We start from the raw sequence: 19,301 nt of genomic DNA, 5'->3' as shown, positions 1-19,301 counted from the left end.
TCAGCTCACCCAAATTTCTACCTCTTCTATACTAGTTTTCTCCAAGAAGGGGCCTCTTAAGGCAGGGGTTGCCAAGGGTTATGGTTTTTCAAAAGAAGTCATAAACCCAGATTTTGTAAGTAAATTCTCTTGATTTTTAAAAGCTGAGTCCCTTTTTGAAGAGATCAAAACACCTTTGTGGCTCTGTGAGTCTTCTCTCCTGAGGATAACCTGATCTAGTTCAGCGTCAACTCTCCTCTTAATAATGGAAACTACTGCCCAGACCTAGCAATGATCCTTTTCTTTCCTGGATTAATTGAATATAATGGAATATTAATTTAATTTTTGAAGTTAGTAAGTGTGAATAGATTTCTTACCGAAGTTTCTCTTAATGTAAATTTAACATTTGAAACAGATTTTGGATACATAACACTTAAGTAATAGTTCACAAAATCCTTGAAACTTTGTTCTCCGAACGTTTTCCAGATTCTTCATGGATTGGTTTCTGGTTGTACTAATATTTATAATATGATGATATCCATAGCATAAATAATTATATATTTCATCAGAAGCAACTTTGCTCTTCCTGTTTTGTTTTCTGTTCTTTGTTTTGTTTTTTAAGGAGAAAGAAAACAAGCAGCCTTTTCTCTTCTAAAGCTCCCATGACTCTCAGGAAAAGCTGTTCATCTTCTCTCATCTCTTTATCTCTCATTCCCTCATCTCTTTATCTAGAAGTACCACCTACAGAGACAGTATATTTTCAAACTGTTCTGGTAGTCTCTAGAATTGCACAGTCTAATATGTTAGCCATGAGTGGCAACTATAATTTCAATTAATTAAAATTAAACAAAATTTAAAATTTGGTTTTCAGTCACATTAGCCACATTTTAAATGCTCACCAGTTAGTACTGGCAAACCAAAGCCTATTGAGTGCCTCTCTTCCCAACTCAGCAATTGGTGATGTCACCTTGGAATTGGCTCTGGTGAGAATATTTATACCATGGAGACTAGATACAAATCTGGCTTTTGTGTGTATGTGAATCATTTGCTAAACATATATTTACACAGTACTGTCATTAGGCACCTGTGGCTAGTGGCTACCATATTGGACATCACAGAGTATCTCTATCATCACAGAAAGTTCTACTGGGCAGTGCTGCTCTAGAAGGTGTAGTGTCTGGGGTACCTCCAGTCATTTTTTTATAAGAAAAAAATCTATCAAATGAAACTTTATTGCTATGGTATGAGTAGAATTTAACTGTGGTGCTCACTACATGCATCCCCAAACATCAGGCATTTCTAGGTCCCAAAGCCACCCCATACTGAATCCAGACCTGGATCAAGACTTGAGCTGTGCTTGGTAGCTCAATCCAGACACAGATATTTTTATTTCCAAGGATGCCCAAGTGATTAATATGCAATTCCATTTAAAGTGATAAAAATACATTTTAGTCTTAACTTTTAAAAAGAAAATCTTGGAGGCCTACATAATGTCATAGGATTTATTTTCATTTGATCAGACAAGTACACTGATTACTTAGAATAAACCTCTTAGAACTCTGTGGTTACCTAGAGATATTGCCTACAACCTAATAGACGATATTATCTTACAGATATCAGACTTAATCACAGGTGCTACCAGAGAGCTAAGGCTGGAAGTGGCCACCCTTGAAGAAAAACTCCGTGAATCTTGTATCCGCTACACTGAAGATTCTGAGTCAAAAGAGAAAGAAATCAAAAACCTGAAAAATGTGGTTGCAGAATTTGAATCCCGCTTGAAGAAGGAAATTGCTAGTAATGATTCTGTTTCAGAGGACTTGAGGAAGGAAATGCAGCAGAAGTCAGATGAGCTAGAAAGAGTAATGCTGGCACAAACACAACTGATACAGCAGTTTAACGAGTCCCAGGAACAGGTAAGGAGCAGAGGACAGTGGCATTGCCATTAGTGAAAGAGCACACATTCTTTCCCAAAACTAGACAAGCAGACAGAAACATGAAAGGCAGCTTGGTGTCACTCAAAGAGTTGGGGACTATGAGTCAGGGACTTGGAATTACATCCTGGTTGTGTTCTTATCTAGGCAGTCACTTAACCTCTCTGCACCTCATTTCCTTTTCTATAAAATGAATTCACTGGACTTCATAATCTCTATGGTTTCCTGGCACCCAGTTCTACTTTGTTGTAAATGACCATTTAAAACTTCGGGGACTAGAAATATTTGTGTATGTATGTCTTATTTGTTTGGACATTAAATCTTTGCTAAAGAAACTTTTAGAGCACCTGCTGCTTAAGTTCAGAAAATAATTTGGACAATATATTTTATTTTGTTTTTTAAGATATTTATTTGTTAATTTGGGAGAGAAAGAGAGCATGAGCAGGGGTAGGAGGAAGGGAGGGGCAGAGGGATGGGCAGTCTCCCAGCTGAGCAGAGAGCCTAGATGTGGGGCTCTATCCCAGGACCCTGAGATCATGACCTGAGCCAAAGTCAGACACTTAACTGGCTGAGCCACCTGGGAACCCTAGGACAATATATTTTAAAAATAATTTCTTTTGGGGCTTTATCTTTCTGTCAACCTAAACTATAAGGTAATTTACATGTATTGGTCTTCTTTCTTATGTATGCATGATTATTTCAGCAATGTTTTTATTTAAACTGGAATAGACTTATTTTGATTTGAGTTTTTTTCCTAAAAAAGTCTTATTTCTGAACTGCTAAGCAGTTTGGGTCACACAGCATAAAGGAACCAAGATTCATATTTGAATTTCCACGATACAATGTTTCCTATTTCAGGAAACCTGAATTCTAGTGATTCTGCTTCTAAATTTCAAAGTGACCCTCAGGCTCAGCACTCAGCATCTCCAAGTTTCATTTCATTTCATTTCCTTCCTTCCTTCCTTCCTTCCATCCTTTTCTCCTTCCTTCCGTCCTTTTAAAATAACACTAAGCATACTACTTACCTCTCCAGATGTTTAGGGGGTCAGCTGAGAGTCTTCTGCTGACACGCAGCAGCATAGCCTCCCTGATAAAAAGAGCTGCTTCACAGGCAGGCAGGAGGGGAAGGGAGAGCACACATGGACTCAGTTCCACTGAGGAAACCTTAAGGAGAGAGGCAATGTGGGTTTGCTTCAAGTGAGACAGCAGCAGTGAAGCTCTAGAGAAGGAACGGCAGGTTAGGGAAAGAAAGGTCAAGGCAATTAGACCAGCAGGTTTTGTAACTCTTAAATCACCAAAGAATTGGCAATATGGAAAGTAAGGAGTATCCTATAAACTAGGACAAGCAGAAGAAATAGAAGGGTTGACTCCAGTAAGTATATACTGAGCCTCGTGTAGGCACCAGGCACTGTGCTAGGCCCTATCTCTGCAATTATGAACAAGACTAACAACTGCCATTTCATGCTTTCAAAGAAAAAATTTAAAGACAATCTTATATGAGTAATTAAATTGACATCCAGGGGCACCTAGGTGGCTCAGTTGGTTAAGCATCTGACTCTTGATTTTGACTCAGGTCATGATCTCAGGGTCATGAGATCGATCCCCACATCAGGCCCTGTACTGATGTATGTGCTTGCTTAAGATCCTCTCTCTCCCTCTGCCTCTCCCCTACTCCCTCTTAAAAAAAAAAAAAAAAAAATTGACATCCAGAGGAAAGAATGACCTAAACAAAGATTTAACATATAAAAAGCATAGACTAAGTCTTAAAAATTGGCCTTAAGGACCTGTATTTGTTATCTCTTGCTGCACAATAAATTATTCTCAAATTCAGTAGTTTCAAATAACAAACACTTACTATCTCATAGTTTCTGTGGGTCAGGATCTGAATGTGGCTTAGCTGGGTACCTCTGGCTTAAAACCTCTCACAAAGTAGGGATCAGTGGTACAATTTTGTCTGAAGGTTGAACTAGAGGAGAATTTGTTCTCATGCTCACTTTGTGGTTGTTAGCAGGATTCATTTTATTATGGCTGTTGGGCTGAAAGCCTTAGCGCCTTGTTGGCTATTGGTCAGAGGACTCCCTCAGTTCCTCGCAATAAGAACCTTCTCCATAGAACAACTTACACATGGAGCTGACTTCCCTCAGAGCAAGCAAGCTGGCAAGACTGAGAGTGCAAGAGACGGTGCCACAGTCTTTAACCTAATCTCAGAACTGACATCCCAGTGCTTCTGCTAAATTCTGTTCATTATAAATGAGTCAGTTAAGTCCAGCCTGCATTCAAGGCAAAGGGATTGCACAAGAGGGTGAATAAGCAAGAGGGCGGGGATAACTGGGGACTATTCTGGAGGCTGACAATCTCAGAGGCACTAGACGTAACTTTGGCAAGAGAAGCTAGATTAAAAGTGAAGAGTGAATTTCTTTTTCAGACAAAGGGAGCTGGATGTGAAGCCCTTCCTGGTCATTAATTGTAAAAGGAAGCTCCTTAGAGATGGAGTTTGTTTGTTTGTGTTTTTAATGCACAGTTTTGAAATATACAAGACACTGGTTTGGCCCATAAACAATCATTGATCATTACTGGGGAATAGAAAGGGATCATTCTTTTTCTTTTTTTTTAAAGATTTTATTTATTTATTTGACAGAGAAAGATCACAAGTAGGCAGAGAGGCAGGCAGAGAGAGAGGAGGAAGCAGGCTTCCTGCTGAGCAGAGAGCCTGATGTGGGGCTTGATACCAGGACTCTGGGATCATGACCTGAGCTGAAGGCAGAGGCTTTAACCCACTGAACCACCCAGGCACCCCTAGAAAGGGATCATTCTAAAAGTAAAGTTACCTAAGGACAATCCTGGGAACAGACTTCCTTTAGCTAGGGTGGGAGGAAGGAAGGTAGATTAGATTTTCCATTAGAAGTTAAATAATTACCATTGAACTGTAAGAGTAAATAACTAAGGCTGGTTCTCTGATTAAGCATGCCAAAGTCCAGAATATTCTTATAAAAAAGAGGAAATGAGACAATAAAAGTGATAGGATTTATGAGCCAGAAAGAATAGAGGTGGTAGTATGTAAAGTGAAAAACACTATTATTTTGAGCATACATTCCAGACACTTGAAATTTCTCAGATTCTAGAGAAATAAACATTTAAGTGAAGAGCAAATTCTCATTAGAATGAAGATAAATTAATGGTCTAATAAGGAAGCTAATTAAGGACAGGAAAGCCCTATTCTCTTTCAAGGGGTCAGACAATGGGTGGACTTTGCTTTTAATTGTTTGAAGAATGTTCTCAAGGATAGGAGGAAAGCCAGAGCCTCTAAAGGGCAAATGGGCATCCCTGCATGAATTATTGGAGAGTGTCCACAGAGACAGCGGGGGTCAAGAAGGTGAAGCAAGGAGAGGTGCAGGTGAATAAGAGGAAAAAATGGAACATAAAACTGAATGGGAAATGTGAATGAGAAAAGAGGGCCCATGAAAATTTTTCATAGGGAGATGACACACACAAAAAAAATTGAAATAATTTTTTTAAGATTTTATTTATTTATTTAACAGAGAGAACACAAGCAGGGGGAGCAGCAGAGGGAGAGGAACAAGTAGGCTCCCCTCTGAGCAGGGAGCCAGATCCAAGGCTCCATCCTAGGACCCTGGGATCATAACCTGAGCTGGAGGCAGAGGCTTAACTAACTGAGCCACCCAGGCATCCCTGAAATATTTTTTTAAGGAAGAAAGAAGTCAGAAGAGAAATTTAATTTGTTAAAGAACAGAACATCATCATTTAAAACCAGGTTAAAATAGATCACATGCTTCTTGCTGCCAGTTTTCCTTCCTACTAGCTTTATATGAGTCCTGTCAAGACAGTGTGCCCCCACCCCACCCCACTGTCAGGGGTCTTGTTGTAATCCAGAGGAAGAATGTGGTAAATCCAAAAGTTTTAAAATCTATCAATTTCTCTAATCATCTAATGATACTCAAAGACACTCAAAGATAAAAAGGAATGTTCTTGGTTAAACGTGAAGAATTGAGTACATATGTTTATCTATGCTTTATCTCAAAACAGCACTAAAATGACAGTGTGAATATATCCATAAGGAAAAGAGAACAGGAGAGGAAGGAATTGACATCAGATGAAAGAGATATTGACTGGGGCGCCTGGGTGGCTCAGTGGGTTAAAGCCTCTGCCTTCGGCTCAGGTCATGATCCCAGGGTCCTGGGATCGAGCCCCGCATCAGGCTCTCTGCTCAACAGGGAGATTGCTTCCTCCTCTCTCTCTGCCTGCCTCTCTACCTACTTGTGATTTCTGTCAAATAAATAAATAAACAAAATCTTAAAAAGAAAAAAATAGAAGAAAGAAAGAGATATTGACCAAATTTTGGAAAATAATTCAGAAGTAATTGGAAAATAATTCAGAAGTAATTAGTAGACTGTAGGATGTTGAAACCTAATGCCTGTAGGGATTGGGGTGAACCCCTAAAAGGATTATGTGACACAGCCCTGGAAAGGCTCAAGAACTGCAGATACCAGAACCTTCTGAAAGAGAGAACAGTGGATCTGAAAATGGGGTTGTGTGAATGTAAAAGGAACAGATAGATCCTCATATGTCCTCCCTAACTCCTAAGCAACCCTCACTCAACATTCTGGCAGGATACCAAAGATTTACATTCTAGAAAAACTGAATGTGAGAGGCTTTGGACCTGAGGTTACAGAACAGCAGAATGTGGGAGAAGGCTGGAATGAACATATTTATTTAGAAGAATGAGACCTCCTCTTCCACTTTACCCATTTACTTCCCAGAACACAGACAACTGGGTTTATATATCAACAGCTAGGAAATTGAAAGTGCCCTCTCTGGAGAAATGAGATGGCTCAAAAGACAAGACAACACCTATGGATCCTGATAATTGGGGTCTCCCAGTGCAATGATGATAGTCATGTCTTATCTACCCACTAAGAAGTATAGCAAATCAATAAGCCCCCATGTAAACTCTCATGTAGCTTCCAATAACATTTTGGAAACTCATTTTTAAAAACATGAACAGCCAAAAGACCACCAAAAGTTTTAGAAATACCTCTAATCTGAGACAGAAACAAAGATCAAACAGATAAGCAAAAAAGAACTCAGAAGAAAAAGATACAAAATAATGCAGGGAGCAAGTGTGAGCTTCAAAAAAGAGCATAATTAATATCCTCAAAGAGAAAAGAAAAAATATTGCATCCTTAGAATGTGAGGAGGAGGCCATGAGTAAAGAGTAAGAGTTACTGTTAAGATATAAGAGCTGAAGTAAAAAAGTCAATACTTGGGTTAGGTGATAAAGATGAATAAATTTTCCAGAAAGTAGAAGAAAGCGAGGATGCAGGGAAAGAGGAACCCTCCAACACTGTTGGTAGGAATGCAAGCTGGTGCAACCACTCTGGAAAACAGCATGGAGGTTCCTCATAAAGTTGAAAATAGAGCTACCCTACAAGCCAGCAATTGCACTACTGGGTATTTATTTACCCTAAAGATACAAATATAGTGATCCGAAGGGGCACGTGCATCCTAATTTTTATAGCAGTAATGTCCACAATAGCCAATCTATGGAAAGAACCTAGGTGTCCATCAACAGAAGAATGGATAAAGAGGATGTTTTATATATATATATATAAAGCAGCCATCAAAAGAAATGAAATCTTGCCATTTGCAATAATGTGGTTGGAACTAAAGGGTATTATGCTGAGTGAAATAAGTCAATCAGAGAAAGACAATTATATGATCTCTCTGATATGAGGAATTTGAAAGGCAGGGCAGGAGGTTGTGGGGCGGTAGAAAAGGAAAAAACGAAATAAGATGCAATCGGGAAAAAATGAAATAAGATGGGATTGGGAGACAAACCATAAGAGACTCACAAACTGAGGGTTGCTTGGCAGTGGGGAGGTAGGGATAGGGTGACTGGGTTATGGACACTGGGGAGAGTATGTCCTATGGTGAATGCTATGAAGTTTGTAAGCCTGAAGATTCACAGACCTGTACCCCTGGGGCAAATACTACATTATTTATTAATAAAAATAAAAAATAAAATAAAACTAAAAGACAAAAAAAAAAGTAGAAGAAAGAAGCAGAAATGGAGAAAAGAAAAGAAAATTAGAAGAGATTTGGAAAGAGAGAACAGAGAAAGTAAAAGAAAGTTATCCAGAAACTAATCAAGATCATTTCCACATACTGAAGGATATACATTTCTATAATGGATGGTAAAGCAACCACAAAAGCACTTCATCATGATATAGCAACACTTAAGGATAAACATGAGTACTTAGAAAGTTTCTGGGCTGGGGGTTGGCAGTTGCGGAGAGTTGGGGGAAGGGTGTCACTTAGAAAAGATCAAGAATCAACATGGCCTCAGCATTCTTAACAATAGCAGTAGAAACCAGAAGACAGTGGCTTCCACATTCTGAAGAAAAGCTATTTTCAACCTAGAATTCTATAGCCTGCCAAATCAGTCAAGCAAGTGTCAAATAAGGATATTCTCAGATATTAGAGTTCTCAAAAATGGTACTTCCCTTTGCAGCCTTTCTTGGGAAGTTATCAGATGATATATGACATCACAATGAGGGAACAAAATAAGAAAGGAGCAGATACAGGAATCAGGAAGTAAGAGTTCCAGTATAGGAGAGAAATGGAGAGAATCCCTAGGACGATAATAGGGAGAAATCCAAGAATTACAGCAGGGCACCAGACTTAGAGAACAACCAGGCTGGGTTCATCAGAAGAACAGAGGGCTTTTAGAAGTATGTTTCCAAAAACAAAAAGAAGCTGCTGGATTACCTGGAGAATTTGAACATGTTGAAAATATTTACATTTCTATAAGTGGGTTTGATGAAAAATTAGTAATCAACACCTAGAACCCTAAGCAGACAAACAGTGGTACAATAATTAACTTTGGAAGGAAGCCATACAAGAAGGAAAATGTAACCGTAGTACACTGCATGGCTCAGGTATACATAATATTTATATACTATAATCATATAAAGTAAAATATAGATTTGACTAAAAATCATGATGGAGGTTGGGAAGATTTTCCAATAAAATTGAGATAGAAATTTCTCATAGGAAAAGAAAAACACCTTTGGGTGGGACCATGAAATATCTACTAGGAATTAGAATAGGAAGCTAAATCTTCATTTTCCATTCTATGAAGCTGGTAGATAATGACTTCAAAACTGAAAAATCATGAGATAACCATAATGTTATTATTTAGAAATATGGACATAAAATATCACAGGAAACTGCTTAAAAAGCTGAAAAAGGCTATTTCTGATATGATATGAAGGAGTGTTTGTTTTCATTATACTGTAGTACCATTTTAATTTTTAAATATGTGTTAGATATTATTTTAATTTTTAAAAATAATTTAAAACTATGGAAAAGAGTAACTTATAAAAAGGACCTAATAGAAAAAGTGGCAGAGAATAGGATAAAAGGCAGTGTTTTAGAACATGTAGCAAGGTTTTTAAAAAATAGATGCTGGGGCACCTGGGCTTGAGCAGTTAAGCATCTTACTCTTGTTTTGGCTCAGGTCATGATCTCAGGGTCATGGAATCGAGTCCCTCTTGTGACTCTAAGTTCACTTCAGTCTGCTTGGGATTCTTTCCCTTTCACTGTCCTTCCCCCTCTGTGCCTCTCCCAACTCAAGTACATGCCTTCTCTCTCTCTCAGTCTCTCTTTCTCTCTCAAAATAAATAATAAAATTTTTAGAAAATAAAAATAAAAAATAGATGCTAAGAAGAAAAATAGAGCAAAAGGACACTTTCTGAAAGAGAGGTCCTGTGGTCAGAGGACTGTCTGAGGAGATAATATTCAAGCAGACCTAAAGTGAGGACAGGAACATTCCAGGCAAAGGAAACATGAAATGTAAGGGCCCTGCAGCCAAGAACATCATGGGAATTTGGAGAAACCACGGGGAAGTCAGCAAGCATTGTTTAAGCTTAGTGAGCAAGGAGGACAGTGGTAGAAAGCAAGGTTGGAGGGACTCATTCATGTGGAGTCTATGGACTTGCAGCAAGGACTTTGGATTGTTCTCTTAGTGTGATGGAAAGCCACGTGGAGATTATGAACAAGGCAGTGACATGATCTGATTTATTTCTAGAGGATAACTCTGCTGTGGAGAAAATAGGTCAAAGAGAGGCAAAAATTAAAACAGAAGCACCAATCACAAAGCTCTTGAAAAGGTCTAGAAATGCGTGTATGGTCATAGTGATGAAAAGGGTGAGAAGTGGCCAGATTCAGGATATACTTTCAAGGTAGAGGCAACAGAAATTGCTGATGGGTTGAATGATGTGAAAGCAGAAAAGGAATCAAGGAGGCTGCCAAAGTTTGGAATGCCAGCAACCAAGTGAGTGAAAGTGCCATTTACTGAGATGGGAAACATTAGGAAAGGAATGCAACTGGGCAGGAATATCAAGAATTTGATTTGGCACAAAATAATCTTAATGTGTCTATTAGGTATCCAGATGGAGGTATTAAATGGGCAGTATGTTCATGGGAAGGCTGACTAGAGACTGATTTTGAGACAACCACATGTAGCTGATATTTAAGTCTTGGTACTGAATGAGATCCCAGGAAATTGAGATAATAGAGGGTTGAGAACAGGCACTCCAACTATTAGAGACTGCAAGGAGGAGAATCCAACAGTGGCGTCAGAGAAGGAATATCTAATGAGGAGGAAAGCTGGAAAATACCAGCAAGGACTCTAAGGAGAAAAAGAATTTAAAGAAGGGAACACGCACCTTCTATGGGGCCACAATCCCTTACACAAACGTTGGTTTCAGATAGGTTTTGAAATTCAAATTATTTCATATTTTAGAAAATTAGTAAATTACCTTCACCCCCAGAGATCTAGGGCAGACCCTCTCATGCAACAACATCAATATTTCTGCGCTGAAGCATAGGAATAGCCCCACTGAGTGAAATAAGGATTGTCAGTCCAATTAGATTTTGTTACCTAATATTGTGAGTTACACAAATTTTTCTTCTCAGAGGTGGGTGGATGTCAAAATTTTGGCTAATGGATTGTAGGCATGTACTTGCTTTCTGGACAATAGCTATTTTTGTTGGTTTTGTTCATTCACCTAATCATCACTTGGCATCTTGGATATGATTTTGTTTAGAAAATAAGAAAGGAGAATGCATGAGGTTGCTCTGTAGGGTTACAGACACAGAGAGGTAATAGGAAATAGCTTTTTTGTGTGAGAGGTATTTGCTTAGTTTTGGGATGTGCATATTCTATATTTACATATTCAATTGATATAGATAAAATGGTACACATTTCTCTGGTAATCCCATTTATGAGCAAACAAAGTAGTATTTAATATATCAACCAATGAGTAGTTCTCAACTTTGGGACCAAATCCAATGAGAGCATCTGAATCTCTTCTCTAACCTCTGGCTCCCCAGGGAGCAGGGGGAGAACTGGGGAGGCTTTTAGGAGTCAGGGGCTTATTCCTATGGTCAGTTGGCAGGGAGGATGGGTGACAGCCTTCTCAACCTTATTGGTGGGGCATGGGACAGACGGGAGTGTGGTGGTCAGACTGAGAAGCTTCAGCAGTTGAGAGGGAGAGCTAAACAAAATTGCCTTTTACACATTGGAGACCATTTGTCCTGATGCAAAGTATAGATGCCAGAAAATTGACAGAATGAGAAAAAAATTGTTTCTGTTGTACTGAACTAATAGCAATTAAATTCCTAGTAAATTATTGACCTAGAGCAATGAATCCTGAACTCTGTGCCTTCATGGGCTCTTTCTCCCCCTTCAGAAAATCTGCTCTTGAAGCATATTAGTCCAAGGGATTATTTTCCTGTTTCTACTTCTGTTTTGGTGTATTAGCGGTAGTGATTTCGCAATGCCCATTATGTTTGTGAGTATAGGAGTGCAATTTTAGAACAACCGGCCTAACATCCATCTATCTTACTTCTTTCCTGGAACTATATTCAGATTCTCATTCCTGTCTTACCAAAGGACCATTTTCACTGTTTTTCTGCAATGTTTTGGACTGATCAGATTAGTTCATCAGAAGCCTTAAATGGAAACCTAGCTCCTGCTCATCGTTCTGATTTCCACACCTTTCCCACAGTTTCCCTTTGTCTCCGCTTCCCCCGGGGTTCCCTCCCTTCCCCACCCCTGAGTTGTTCAGCCATCCACTCACCCTGGGACATATCTAGTCTGGATAGATGAAAACTATAATCTGATCATTCCGTGACTGGTTCAGACCTCACTGGGTATAAAGCACAAAGAAAGACACCCATCTGTGCTCATTCTTCACTGAGGACTTGCTTTCCTGGCATGTTCCCCCAGTCGCCAGATTCAGTTGATTGCCATCACAAATGGGACTCTCACCTTCAGAGCAATCAAGTTAGCCAGCAAAGCCTTCTCTTGCTTCTTCCACTATTTTTGGAATTGAAAGCAATCCAGCTGTCACTAAGGATAAAAATGAAAACAAACATAAAAATAAACCACACTTACATTGCAAAGAATGGGGGGAAATTTAAAAATTGGCCATTTTTTAATATTAGAAATTTCAAACAGATGGCGAGCTAATTTATATTTTCTTTTTGACAATTATTTACCCAGTGAGAGTGCGATTAAGCCATATTTTAAACCCCGTCAAAGGGCCTTCATCTGAAAATGTTATAGACCCATCTATACTTAATGCTCTGCACCATCAACAGAGCTTAAGGACCCAGAAACAGTAGATCTTTCATGCCCAGGCCACTCTAATCAAGGGGTACAAGTTTTAGGAACCTCCTCTGTGAAAATAATGGCCGCCTATCCTCCCTGCCTTCCATCTTGCCCCACTTGGGGCCATTTTCCCACATTAGCAAGCGGATCTCTCCTTAATGCAGATTTGACCATGCCAGCCCCCTGCTTGAAATGAACCTTTCAATGACTCCATACAGCCCTCAGAATTAAGGTAAAACTCATATTATCATGTTACTAAAGTCATCTTCAATCTGACCCTGCTCACTTTTCTCTGCCTCAGTCCTGGTCTCTCTTCCCCCTTCTGCACTCTGCACCCAAGTCCTACTAAGCTACGTGTCATCCCAAGATGTGCCTCTCCCTGTCGCACTGCCAGGCGTTTGCACTCCCTGTCTACTTTGCCTTAGAAAACCCCACGGCCCCTTCTTCACCTGGCTCGTGTCTCCCTTTTCATTTTGACTTACAGTTTAGTTAACAACCCACTGAAACCATTTTATCATGCTAGGATATGGCCAAAGATAATTTTACCTGAAACATTTATAATGTTATGGCTTCATTGATTATTCTCAAGTTTGCCCAGGATTTTCAATCTTACTGCACTTCCATCTTACACGTTTTCCTTATGTTGTTCAATGAAAACACACATTAAAACCCTGTAACAATACACCTTCAAAAACACAGCCCCAAAAGAGACATCTTGCCTAAATCACTGAAAGCAATCTAATCACAAGTGAATGATTCTTTTCCACACATGATGGAATTTTCCAGTAATGTGCCTTACTGACTTACTTATTGGCCCCGTCCACGTGTGCTCTTGTCATGCCCTGTCATACACAGTCCACCCCTGAAATAGCAATCCTCTCAACTTGATATGTTCTATTTCCATTTTGTTACTACATAGTTGAATAAATTATAACATCTGAATTGCCTGTTGTACAAAACTGAGTTGTAACCTCAATTTTAAAAGAGGATGGTAGCAGGGGAGTCTGGGTGGCTCAGCTGGTTAAGTGTCTGACTCTTGATTTCAGCTCAGGCCATGATCTCCAGAGTTGTGAGATCAAGTACTGTTTCAGGCTCTGCTTTGGAGCCTGCTTAGGATTCTCTCTGAAGAATCCCTCTCTCTCAGCAACCCCCCGCCCCCAAAAAAAGAGGTAGCAGAGGATATGCAGATATTGTGAGATTCACATGAGATTTCACAGCGTTTGTGGCAAAGACAAAAATAGAAGTTCTAACTGCAGGCTTTTTTCAGTTCAGAGGTCCTCCTGGCTTGGAAATAATAGAAGAAAGAGAAATAGTCCTTTGTACTGGAAGCTAATAGCCTTGAAGAAGGATGAGTTCCAGAGCAGTGGGCCCCAGACCAAGATGGTCAGTAGCCCTTCCAAAGTTCAGTCTGGAGTTGGCGGGCACTTTGTTCCCATTAGACTTGCTATGGGGACATCTTTGGGTTCACACCTTTTCATTTCCCCCTTCAGTAGAGTGTCTCTTGCCTAAAATAGCTTTTAAGTGACTTGCTTAATGGATGTTTTCCATAGAACACTGCTCCCTTCCTTTCAGTGAATTTAATTTTAGTAAATGGATTGAATTTTCTTTTTCTTTTAATGAGAGCTCCTGTCACCACATCACCCATCACGTTATCCTTCCATATTGGTGGACCTATTATTCATGTCACCAATTTGTTGACCTCATTAGTTAACTTCTATTCACTCTTTTACATATTCAAATGAACTTAAGTCTTTCTTACAGCTTTCTTAATCAGGGGATTTTTTTATACAAAGATATTGGAAACCTCTTATATCTAATCACTTCAACACATTTTGCCAGCTAACTCACTAGTAAAGAGAAAATAATACGTTGATGGTTGTGCCTTTTAAAATAAAGTTTAGATTATGTTTAGAACACTTGGGCAAAACCAAATGTCTTTTTTTTTTAATTGTTTCCATGTCATAGAACAAAACGGTACCTGCTTGATGTAACTAATTAGACAATTCATTTAGGCCTGGGCAGCTGGGAGCAGGGTTCGGGAAGTAGGCCTGCCACTTCAGAGCTGGGTTACTCTCAGCAAATCACATAAGCAGTGGGGCTTCTGTGTCTTTCCTTGTCAAATATAGTTGTTGAGAGCAGGAAATGAGATGACACCTAATGTAGCAACTGATTAATCTTCTCTAGCCCTCCCTCCCTTACCTTTTCAACAAGAATTTCAAGTAGAGTTAATGAAAACCAGAAGAGAAGGCCACAAACATCATCCCTGGTCTCCAATTCCTCAAAAAACAAACAAGCAAAAATACAAACCCAAAACAACAATAACAACAACAAAAGAACGTAACTGGAACAACAACCCCAACCTAACTGGAACCAAATACTTAACCCTCATGATTTTTAAAAAAATGTGATTATATGGACACATATGTGTGTTGCTAATATATGTAAATGATGAGACTTTGTTTGACCGTGACATGCTGCTGATTTTAGAGAAAATTATGGAGCAACTGTTAATCTGGAATTGTGCCATATTCTTCAATCCTGATTACCAAATTTGGAATCGAATAGAATTCTGATCATAATCACAAGAAACTCAACTACGGGAAGATACTACTTTCTTGGACACTTTGTTATTTAGTTCCACTGACAGCAGATTAGTGAGTAAAGCCTTAGGAGGATACTTCCTGCTGAGAGTCAGAGTTGGGAATGCCTTGGATAGTTTTACAAACATAATAACCTGACGGAAATTCACTTAGTCAAAGACTCCTATAGCACAATCATTTTAATTGTGAGCTACCTTGAAGTAGCTATGGTGAAGCTACCTTGTTTACTGTACAACGTCTTTTGTGACATCAGACAGACATGAACGTCAGGAGGTTAGAAAGGTCCAAGACTTAATTCTTACCATGGGCCTTGTAATTTGGATGAATTCCATAGATGAAAGATGGGTAGCTCTTTAACTAAAACCGTAGAGTCACAGAATTGGAAGAGGCCTCAGTGATCTCTAGTCAAGTCACACATTTGAAGCTTGAATTTGCTCCAGTATATCCCAGTCACGAGAGAGTCAGCCTTTCAGAGTATCCTCTGGATAGCTCTGGCTATTAAAAAGTTATTTCTTATCTTCAACTCCATAGCTTTTGCCCTTGGCTCCAAATTCTGTTAAGAGCCATAAAAAAAAAGGCTGTGCTCAAACTCATGAGGCTGCAACTACTTGAGAGCAAGTATTGTATCCACTACAGCTTCTAGTGACTTGATAAATGATTGCTGAATGGAATTTAAAGCAAAAGATGTTCTTTATTTTTATATATATATTTTTTTTAAAGATTATATTTATTTGTTTATTTATTTATTTATTTGACAGAGAGATATCACAAGTAGGCAGAGAGGTAGGCAGAGAAGGAGGAGGACGCAGACTACCTGCTGAGCAATCCCGGGACCCATATGGGGCTCAATCCCTGGACCCTGGGATAATGACCTGAGCCACTGAGCCACCCAGGCACCCCTATTTTAATATATATTTTACAAAATAGCAAATGATCAGTATATTTAAGTTCTACTGAGAAAGCCTTGTATAAAGTAACTGATTTTATTATTTAAATATCATGGCTGATATTTTCAATTCTTTCAGTCTTATAATTCAAGCAATTTTATCTTATGTATTGCAATTTACCTTCATTGTAAAATAACTTACTTGCCCCTACAGATATTAGCTACTACACATCACACGTGCCAACAAGCTAAAACCCCAGTAAAGTAGCCATCAGAAGTTCTGGGTTCCAGTCCCAGCCCCCCACTACCCATCTGAGTGGTCCTGGCTCTTGTTTCTTATTCTGCAAACTGCAAGGGTTGAACCAGAGGTCCTCTTAAAGTTCTTTCCTACTTCACAAATCATTCGCATTTTTGACTTGTCTATCCCATGTGGCAGAGTATCCACAAAGACAGTCAAAGACAAGACTTCTGATTTCTGGTTCAATTCTCTAGTTATATTGCCAATAACTCTCCATATGTACAGTTTAAAGCTAGGGATGCATTCCCCCCTCTTTTCTCGTTTCAGAACACTTTTCTTCAGGAAACAGTGAGGAGGGAATGCGAAGAACGCTTTGAACTGACAGAGGCGTTGAGTCAAGCCAGAGAACAGCTCCTGGAGTTCAGGAAACTCAGTGGAAGTTCACCTCTATCACCGTGTTCCCTTAGCCAGGGCAGCCTAACCTCCTCTGCTGCAGTGGTCAGTAATCAGGGAGAGAGGAGCCTTACAAGACTGAACTCTGGAAAAGGAATCAAAATACCCAGCCTGCACAGAATGTCAAAACCCGCCACTTCCCCAGCCTCTCCTCAGTCCAAGAGGCTTAGCAGCTCAGGTTTGCCCACTGTCCCTCAACCCCATCCTCCTCGCAGGGGTCCAGCATCTTCAGTAAACGAGACCAGACAAAGGCTGGCCACCATTCTGCGGAGGAGACTGAGTCAGCAGGGATCAGTCCAGACAGGGGCAGCTCCCCCCCGCACACCTGGTCTTCCCCAGTGGGCCAGAGATGCACGGTGACTGAGGATGACAAAGGTCAAATTATTATCGCAGATCAAGAATGCATGTACATAGATGTTTTTAATAAGATAATTGGGAAAACTAGGAATTGTGAAGCCACATTTTCTAAGAGACCTTTGAAGTTGCCACAGATAATGATGTTGTTGATATTCCAGAGGACCAGTGTCCATATTTCTATATTGCATCTTTAGGTGTGGTCTATGAATATACCCTTTTAGAGATCATAGGTGAAAATTTTCACTCATGGCATCTTTGTTATGTATATATATATATTTTTTTGCACCAATACAAGCAGATATATTTCCACAAAAAAATAGATTGTATTGGTTCTGTCAGTGTTTGTTCCTTTGTTTGTTGAGCTAAATGGGTGAAATATATGTAATTCCTATTTCCAAATAGAAAACAGAAGTACTTTAGTCCTACATTTGATAATTTCCTTATCATCATCATAGAAACCACTTTTTTTTTTTACCTCGCAGTCTAATTGGTTAATTCAATTTCTTTTTAGGCCAGAAGTAATGATAGGTAAGGTATCCTTCAAGAAGGCAGTCTTCCCTGTGAACTTGGGACCTTCTAGGAAAAGGGACAGCAACTCCAATTGAAGAAAAAGGTGGTTTACTTTTCACTATATAGATAATTTAAAAAACAAAACAAACAACAACAACAACAAATAAAAAACAAAAAGCCTGGTTTAAATATTACTTGGTAGGGATTTTCTACATTGAATGCTTTTTAGTAATCATAGTCAGATTTTTATTTGATGCTCGTATCCTTCAACCATTGGGAAAAGAACTAATTCAAGACTGTTCTATAGAGATACATAGTGCTAATTTGGGGTTCACATTTTATTACTCCCCAAGATGGGTGACTAGTTAACATATTTTCTGTTTTCAGAGTGAAAAATTAAAACGAGCAACCAAATCAGCTATTCTAAGTTAAAAAGCTTCAGGCCCCTCCTGCTTCTTAAAACACAACTCTTGAGAGCTTGTTTGGAGGTTCTAGCAAGGGAGCACAGCTATTCATACACCCTTGACCGAAGAACAGTCCTCTCCTCTGTCGGGGAAGGTCGTCCTCTTCGACTGAGCACACAGCTTCGGGAGGGATGCACATGGAGCGGTGAGGGAGGAAGGGGACACCCGCCTAGCCAGCCAGATCAGCCGAATCAACCCTGGCGATCAATGGGGTGACAGATGTCGCCCTTACATCCTTAAAACACAACTCTTTACCTTAAGCTAATGTTTGTCTGTCTTTTCCCCCCTTGAAACTGAAATGTATTTTTCTTTCAGGACTGACTTTATTTAAATCCTTCATCTGATTCTATCAGGGACATCCGGGCTTCTTACTCCTGGATAAGGATATAGTAACATGAAATATGGCACATAAAACTCTCCTTTGTTTGGCTATCATATTGATGAGAGAAGCCAAAGGCACTTGGAATCCTTCCCATCTGGAAAAAAAAAGTAAAGCTACTAAGTAATTCAGATTTATGTCTAATCTTTCAAAAGAATAGTCTAATCTACCAGTACAGTGTTTTAACCTCAAAAAAAAAAAAATCCCTATCAGGTTTGCTGATTTCCCTGACTAGTTTAAGTGAGTACATCTTGTATTAAGACTTAGAATGCTGAGTGTTGCTTTACAGAGACCAGAATTCCTTATAATGGCATTTGAAAAGAGAATAAATCATCATAGAATAGTGACCCCCAACCATCTCTTTCCAAATAAGGAATAGATGCCCAAAGAGGTCTGACTTGGCTAAAGCAGCATGGCTAATTAGTGACAGAGCTAAAACCAGACCGCTATTAACTGACCCCAACTTTCCCCCTCGCTTTTCCACTCATCAGATTCCCCAGCCTCCATCACAACAGAAGCCCTACATAGTATTTACCTAATATTTTCTTTAAATGCACTCACTTCTTAAGCTTAAAGTTAGTAAAAAGAAAACTTGACCCAAGAAAGAATAACTATAGAGTAACAAGTTTGATTTGCTAGGTATATTTCTTCTAATACTTTAAAATACTAAATGTTAATTCGTGTACCCCCTAAAATCATCTCATATAATGACGGTAGTACTCGTGCCACACTCTGGGAACCTCGATGTTTCTGGTCTGGTATTTGCAGGTTTATTGCAAGTACCAGTGACATGAGGTAGATGGCAAAA

General features: G+C 39.3%; 1 protein-coding gene across 1 annotated transcript in view; it reads left to right on the top strand.

Annotated features, from left to right (window-relative positions):
* Positions 1-17,441, top strand: part of LEKR1 (leucine, glutamate and lysine rich 1) — a 186,642-nt gene extending 169,201 nt beyond the window's left edge. The window contains exons 12-13 of the mRNA XM_059391702.1: positions 1,593-1,892; positions 16,658-17,441. Coding sequence (XP_059247685.1) covers positions 1,593-1,892; positions 16,658-17,143 — 786 coding nt within the window. The 3' untranslated portion in view covers positions 17,144-17,441. The remainder of the gene's footprint in view (positions 1-1,592; positions 1,893-16,657) is intronic.
* The last annotated feature ends 1,860 nt before the right edge of the window (positions 17,442-19,301 follow it).

The sequence above is a fragment of the Mustela nigripes genome, chromosome 2 (assembly GCF_022355385.1).
Source record: "Mustela nigripes isolate SB6536 chromosome 2, MUSNIG.SB6536, whole genome shotgun sequence".
Lineage (NCBI taxonomy): Eukaryota > Metazoa > Chordata > Mammalia > Carnivora > Mustelidae > Mustela > Mustela nigripes.
The sequence above is the reverse complement of the archived record's forward strand: the minus strand, read 5'-3'. Positions and strand labels throughout refer to the sequence as shown.